The sequence below is a fragment of the Galeopterus variegatus genome, unplaced genomic scaffold, assembly GCF_000696425.1.
Source record: "Galeopterus variegatus unplaced genomic scaffold, G_variegatus-3.0.2 Scaffold1935, whole genome shotgun sequence".
Taxonomy (NCBI): domain Eukaryota; kingdom Metazoa; phylum Chordata; class Mammalia; order Dermoptera; family Cynocephalidae; genus Galeopterus; species Galeopterus variegatus.
The window spans coordinates 173802-181918 of record NW_007728046.1 but is presented as its reverse complement, the minus strand read 5'-3'; the positions used below and the strand labels follow the sequence as shown (position 1 = coordinate 181918).

General features: G+C 39.1%; 1 protein-coding gene across 2 annotated transcripts in view; it reads right to left on the bottom strand.

Annotated features, from left to right (window-relative positions):
* Positions 1-8117, bottom strand: part of FAM134B (family with sequence similarity 134, member B) — a 131412-nt gene that overhangs the window by 34042 nt on the left and 89253 nt on the right. The window contains exon 1 of one of the 2 annotated variants that reach the window (XM_008579647.1): positions 6038-6459. The exons of the other annotated variant lie outside the window; for it this stretch is intronic. Coding sequence (XP_008577869.1) covers positions 6038-6072 — 35 coding nt within the window. The 5' untranslated portion in view covers positions 6073-6459. Of the gene's footprint in view, positions 1-6037; positions 6460-8117 lie in introns of those variants that run through there. 2 annotated transcript variants of the gene reach the window in all.

The following is an 8117-nucleotide window of genomic DNA, read 5'->3' as shown; positions in this document are numbered from 1 at the left end:
CTTACGTATTATTGTTATTAATTACTTTTGAGGACTTAACAATGAGCCATTCACTAAACCAAATATTTAATATGCATTACCATAGTTAATCTATAAAACAAACCTATAAAGTACGTATTATTATCCCCATTTTACTGATAATAAAATGAAATTCAGAGAGGTTAAGTAACTTACCCAAGGTCACCCAGCTAGGACATGGTGAGTCTGGGATTTGCACCCAGCATAAAAAACAGCTTTGCATCATTCCAAAGCCCATGCTCACAGTCACCAGGCAGAATGGTTAAAATGGTTAAAATTATTAACTTAAATTTTTATGCTTAAAGATATGAGCTTCAATTAACTAGAAAGTCACTCTATGCAAATGAGCTTATTCATCAAGAGACTAGACCATATGAGCATGACTGTGATAGGAAGAGAGATCATTGGCCTGTAATTTTTTTAAGAGCAAGAGAGGGAGCCAGATGGCAAGTTTCACCAAAGACATCCTTTCCAGTGACAGCTGATAAAATTTAATAACAAATATTAAGTAAACATTTTTTGCCTTTTCTGTTAGTTATAAAATAAAGTCTCCAAATTCTTTGACATTTTGTCCTAAAAAAGGTGGGCTCTATGTCCCCTCCTGTCAAATTGGGAATCTTGGGCTGCTAGACCAATAGAACATGGTGGAATGGAGCTGTGACAGTCTCTGGGCCCAGGCCTTAAGAAACTGACAGTTTATACTTCTCACCCTTTGATCCCACTATTTCCCTAATGAGAAAAAATAGTGTTAGATCCCGCTCTCATTTATAAATGGCAAACAATTTTCAGTAACAATGATTAATCAATGTGGGCAAATCCAAAACATAGAATATTTTTGCAGGCATTTAAAAATGCTTCCAAAATGTTTAGAAGCTATCGGGAAATGCTTATAAGAGAAAAAAGCAGCGTACAAAATTGTATATAGCATACACTTACTGTAACTCTGCCAAGAAAACATATCCAAGAACTAGAAGACAATGTAACAGTATTTTTTTAAAGTATTAAGATTATGGTTGATCTTTTCTTCTCTATATCCTTTTTCCCAGTACTATTTTTGTCTCCCCAAATGAATAGCTATAACATACTTTACTGGGAAAATGTTTGAAGGGTGTTGTTTTTAAAAAATATGAATGATAGTGCATCTTCTTCTCTATATCCTTTTTCCCAGTACTATTTTTGTCTCCCCAAATGAATAGCTATAACATCCTTTACTGGGAAAATGTTTGAAGGGTGTTGTTTTTAAAAAATATGAATGATAGTGCATCAGATGGGTCTCTCAGGCAAGCCTATACATCCACACACCTTTTGCAGAACGAAGACTAACACGGTTGGAGATGAATCACATCAATTAAATTGATTTAGACCCAGATTTGCCATCAAGGGACAAAAGGCAGGGAGCAAGGGGCAGCCCACACAATCAGGCTTTTGTTTAGTCAGTCACCAGGGACAGACCTCCCACCACACAGCAGCTGCAGCCCTCGCTTGATACTATAAACCAAAGAGACCTTCAGAACTTTCTAGGGATGGCAGCAAAAGAATTAGTCACCCTGTGTTTATAAAGCAGAAATCAGCTTTAACAGGGGCTTGATTACCGGAAACTTATTAGGGCTCTGCAAGGGTTTAGAAAGCACACTGCTTGCTAACTGGTGATTATGATATCTCACACAAAACAAACTCTCTTTCAACAAGGACAGATTGCATTGTTCTACGTGTTCTTAATCGATTTCAAATATTAGCCCAGCTGGGTCAAAGCAGGATTTCAAAAGTGGCAAATATTTTCCATGCCCGATACATTTTCCATGACTGTGTGGGAGAGTGGAAGAAAATAAATCATTAATTCCTTCAACAAACCCTTACTGAATGTCTGTTATGCCTCAGGGAGATATAAATGAAGATGTGCAGTTAGAATTCAGTGCTAACGCTTGTCTTGGCCCACAGTCAGCTGTGTACTGGGGCTGACCTTCACAGGCTCATGAGAACCAACACTGCCATTCCCTTTAACGCCACTTTCAGTGACCTCACAGGGGTGGCTTGAAATCAACCACAGTCGGAGTATTTACACTACAGGAATCAGCAAATGTTAAAGATCAGGGCCTCCCTCCCCCACAGAGCCGACTGTTTAACATTTACCAGCACACCAGTGCCGACAGGGCCCAGAGAGGGGCTCCCGTATACCTCTCCCACTTATCTCCAGCCGCTCTCTCCTTTCCCGTGTGCCAACCATACTGACCTTTCTAGCCCATACTGACTTTCCTTCTGAGTGTTGGACCCACCTAGCACACCCTCACCATGTAACAACTATAGATATGTCTAATTACACAGGCTTAGAAGTCAGCTACCTGCCTTCAAGTCACGACTCCTTCACTTAATGGTTGCGTGAATTGTGTATATTTACTTCACCTGTCTGTGCCTGTTGCAGAACCAAATGCAGCATAAGCACTTTTCCAAACATACACAAGCTGAAATACGCGTGCTCACAGGAACTCATCTCGACTGAAGGTCGGGCGCACGAAGCTTGAGCTAAAGCACCATAGTCAGAGTTCTGTGTGGGGCTTTCTCATCCCCATCCTATATTTTAAAGAAATGGTACTATCAAAGGATAGGCCTTATCAACAATGTAAAATTAAGCCTATAATCTGGCCAACCCAAATTATTAAAACATCTGGATTAAAGAATGTATTTAAACCAATTTCTTTTAAACCTTCCAAGAATAATATTCAATGCAATTACTAATGACATTCCCAAACACTAAACAGGCCAGGGACTCTTGCCCACATGACCATTTTTAATTTTATTTCCTTAGCCCTCACTACCTGAAATACTCTTATTCACCTTGTGGTCTGTCTTCCCACTTGGGTTGCATGCTTCAAGACAGCAGGAACCTAAGCTATTACCCTGTCACCTGGCACAGCCGCTGGCTTAGATTCAGATCTCGACAAATACATTGAGTGAACCGACGAATGCAGGAACATAATTATCTGCTGTAGAAATGCTTCTGTGACAAGACACTTGAAGAGCTTGGGTGCCTAGGGTCCATCTCCCTTCAGGACAGCTGTAATAGGGAATGTCCCATCCCTCTACAACCTACTACCCAGGATACTAAAGGCCTCTTGGAGGGCCTCCTGGAGTGCTGCTCCAAGGTGGCGCCCAAAATGAGGTGAGATAAGGACCCACTGTGGAGCCAGGCCGCTGGCCAGGGTAGGAGTTCCCTCATATTTCTTGATCTTGTCTGCTTCCCCAGTCGCTGCCACCATTTTTCCCCCTTCCTCTTTGGCACAATGCTTCCTGTTTGGGTTTCTGCCTTCTCTAGCCTGCTTCAGAATGGTGTTCTTTCTCACCGTGTCCCCTCATCTCTTGACCTTGAAAATGGCACAGAGTCTTTGGAGGTTCTTACTAAGAGTGTCTATTATGATAAAAGGTAAACAGCAGGGAAGAGGGTCTGCCCTCTGCCTGCCCCCCTCCCAGGCAGCTTCGTTCACTCTGGTCCATTCAATGAATATAAAATGGTGCCTTGAAGCCTTTGGGCCATTGGTGCATAAAGCACTCATAGCCTGGGATGCCCATGGTGTACACCCAGATAGTCATAAAGCTCCTATATTCACTTTCCTGATTTTTTTAAAAACCAAGCTCAGATTTAGCTCATGGCAGTTATAGAGCAATCCAGGTCACCCAATTCCAAAATGGGACTAAAGTAACATGAATCAGCCTCGATGTGAGATTCAACTAGAACCTGCTCCAGCTGAGCTCTAAGAACAAGTTTTGTCAGCAGATATGTGACTTATAATAGTTATTTCTCTTTTAGTCATGGCACCAAGAACACATCCAATGGCATTTAATCTCAAATTTAGCAAGAGTTAACTTCTCTCTCAATTGCAATGCCCTTTTCTGCACAGATGGGGGGAAATGTACAAAGCAAAGTATATTGTATAGAAAACCACCAATTTTACGAGCTGAAAGTCATCTCATCAAAATAAAAAATGAAGGGGGACAGGTGTATGCTACCTCAAAGAAGCAAGAGAGGGCCAGCCCGTGGCTCACTCGGGAGAGTGTGGTGCTGATAACACCAAGGCCACGGGTTCGGATCCCTATATAGGGATGGCCGGTTAGCTGACTTGGGAGAGTGTGGTGCTGACAACACCAAGTCAAGGGTTAAGATCCCCTTACCGGTCATCTTTTTAAAAAAAGAAAAAGAAAGAAAGAAAAAAGAAAAGAAGTAAGAGAGAGCCTCCTTTTTCAGTCCTTGGTAATAATTCTTATATCTTTGTATAATATATATTTACACATTGTGTGTTTGTGTATGTATATATTCTATATAATACTAGGGTACTTCAAAAGGATCATGGCAAGATTTATATTATCTTTTAATTCTATTTTTCCACAAACTTTTTGAAGTACCCTAGTATATATTCAATATAATATATATACACTCCTTCTTATCTGTTTATCCTTTTTAACCAGTAAAACACGCTTAGAAAAAATCCTGTTTGTTTAGTTTACATTACAAACTGTTAGTTCAAAATATTTATTATCAACAATTAATATTTAATTTAATTGTGATAATGCTGCCTTTCATCAAAGCAATCCCTATTACATTCCTGTCAAATCTCTGCCCCCTACAATCTCTGAAATGATCAGGCTCCCTGGATATGTACTGCAGCTGTAAAATGGTTTATAAATACATTCCATTCGACAAGTTATTAGAAATGTTTATTGTAAATGTGCAAAATTCTACACAGAGAGCTGGTGGGAATGCCTAGGTGCAAGAGAGAAAGAAAAAAGTCTCTTTCAGAAATGCAAAAATGTCATAGAGAAGACACATACAATACCAGTAGATCAGGCCATCATCTCAGAACCAAAACTGACATTTAAATTTCTCTGAAAATGTTTACTGGACTAGTTAGTTAATCCATATCCCACTCTAGGTACTTTTATAAATGTCATCTTCAAGTACTTGATCTAATGTCTCATTTTATGTAGAAAGTTGTTTCACTGTTTAATTAAACGTCAACTTAATGTCCCCTTCGACGTACTGGGAAGGAATTTGGAAGAAAATAACTAGAAACTTAAAGAGAAAAGTAGTTTTTAAGGACACTATTATAATGGATTATAATCACCACACACACAAACATGCCCCATATCACCATGGCTGAAAAGGAGTGTCTTTAATACAATGACAAAAATAAATTCTGGTGTGCTTGTTCCTAGAAAGTTACCAATTTCCACTTTCTTCAGCAATAAAATTGTCAATTACCCTTTTTCCTTGTTTAATAATTTTCTTTCTACTTCTTCATAACAAATTTGAATGACCCATGTTAGAATGCCAATGAAGCCATCTGTTTCATACAAATTTTGTTATCAGCCATGGAACTAAAATGGAGACTTTCACTGTGGGAACAATTATGCTCATATTAGCAGGAATTAATTTCCTGCTTCCTTTTCCCTGTCTTGATCCCCCCTTCTTAGAGTTAGACATTAATAAAAACATTGATAGAACTAATATATTGCACATGGGGGACCAGGGGATCACATTTTCAAAGATAAGAACTGTGGTTAAAAAAAATTTTTTTTAAATTCTTGAAATATCAAAATTTGTATATTGGTCCAATATGTAACCTTTAGAAATGCTCAACAAGTCTTTAAAATGCAAACATTTCTAAAAATGTTCACTTTCTTAGATTTCCAACAACTATCATCTAAAGTTAAAAATCAAACATCAAAATATTCAAGTAGACTTTACACTGTGTACAGGGACAACTCATTTTTTTAAATTTCAGGACATCTCTTCCTCATTCAAGAAAAACACTTATTTGCATATGTTTCTAAAAGTATATTAAGTTAATTTTGTCTTTCTTCAGTTAGTTCATGCCAAAGAAAATTCAGTTTCCTAGGATTAAGGGATTGCATTCCTCATTTTTCAAATTTTAATTTAAACCACTATTTAAGTTAGTCATAATATTTTTAAAGGAATAACTGGCAAATGAAACATACTCAAGAAAAAGTAAGTATATATCATAATTACCTTTTGCCTGGTCCATAGTCCTCCCCTTCAGGCATCTCTGCCCTTCAACAATGCTACTATGGAGTAGGTGGTAGCACTTGCGTACTACGGCTAATGAGGCCAAACGATGCTTTCTTTTCCACTGTAGTTGAATATCAGGAGGGGAAAACCCCCAGTAGTGAAGTTCTTTCCTTCTGGGAAAAAAGCTCTCCTTTTTTACTCAGAAAGTTGGTGTTTACAAACTTCCAAAGCGCCTGCCTGCCCGCCTTGAATGAAGCTAAGAGCCAGGTTATTATGACTGCCCCCTTCTAAAAATAAATAGGTCACCTCTTACTCCCAGTACCGTGACAGGCAGCTGGGAGCAAGCGCTGTCCAGTTGCCCAGCATTTTCTCTCCAGTCGTGTGAGAAGGTGTCACCACCCAGCTATTAACCTTCATTGGATGACTTCACCTAGGCCAGCCTGCCCTTTCTCTTTCTGGTTTTTTTCTTTCCTGGCAGGACCAGGCACCCACTGAAGGGTGGAGTGGCCCTGGGGAGTTGAAACTTCACCCTGAGCTATCAAATCTCCTCCTTCGAGTCCCAGGAGGGAGTTGGGAGCAGAGAGCAAAACGGGCTGTACCCGCCAGAGCTAAGAGGCTTGTTGGTCCGGAGACTGCCTATCCACTGAGCAAAAAGACCCCTTACTCAAAAAGGCAAAAACAAAGTTTTTGAGGGCTATTTGAGGGTTTTGAGGGACATCGTTTTGCAAGGAAATCTTAGATTTCTCAATTCAGAATAAGCATGCACACAAATATGAGTCGATGTATTCATGTGGGCAAAATGCTTTCACCCCAGGACTTTCCCTGGCACCAGGGAGCAGCCTGACACTGGCACATGGCCAGGCTCTGGGTCTGGATGTTTTTATATCTTGGCCTGTCACTGCACAGGAGTTAACAATCAGCAAGTATTCTCATTTGCTGACTTTTTAAAAGAGTAGGATAAAGATCACTTCAAATCCTGCTTTCAAAAAGGCCAGGGAGATATTACTGAGATTCCTTTAGTAATAAACCCTGAAAACTTTGGATAAAAACTTGAAACCATTTTTTTTTCCCCTTACTTGGAACGTTAGGGAAGGCAGAAAGCAAGACACAATATTCTTTTTAAAATGTGTGTTCCATTACCGTGTTATAGCTAATCCTAGCAAGATATTTATATTTAATGCATGTTTTACCTTTTATATTTGTCAAGTTGTTTTTACAGCATGAAAGAATTGAAAAGTCAAAATCCATAATATAGTTCTCTGCTTTCTTTTGAATAGTATTAGCCATTTTGTGATGTATGCATGTCACAATTAGAAATAATTCTTTAAATGATTTAATACATCTGACATTTCAGAAATGTCAAAGTCTAAGGTTAAGTAGGTGCAGATACTCAAACACATAACTCAAATACCAGGACCTGGAAAGAAAAGAGTCAGAAGCAGAGTTCTGAAGATCAGGGCATGCGGGAGCCTCTTAGAACTAACATAATGTGCTGTATTGTTGGAAATTCCAGGTTTTTAAAGAACTGAAAAATTGAAATACTGAAAATATTACCAGTGATAAATACTTCAGCACTTGTACTAAACCTTATCAGCACAAAAGTCTAATTCTAGTATCTAACTCTCAGTTCTGACCATTCCATCCCATTAATTTTACCTTTGCTTTCTGCTAAACTTCTATTTCACTATTTCTTAAATATATGAATATGACTGCTGTTGAACTTAGCTGCTGAGTTGCTATTTCTTGACTATCTGAAAGTCACTGTTGTTGAACGCAGTTACTACAGGACTGATATATCCCTGAAACCTGCCCCTCAATTTTAAAGAACGATTAACTGACCAGCGCCATGACAGATGAATTACCTATTACTACCATGAAATATTTGCTAATACTTTCTTTAAGTACTCTTTTGCGCATTTTAAAGTTACTTGCCCCAACTGCAGATTCCCCTCTACGTATATTTGTGGTAATTTCTACAAGTCACAAAGACAAGGAGGGAAAGCAAGGATGGCACAGATAACAGAAACCAGAGTGTAGCTACACGACAGACACGTGTGTCCGTCCCCCCACCCCCACCCCG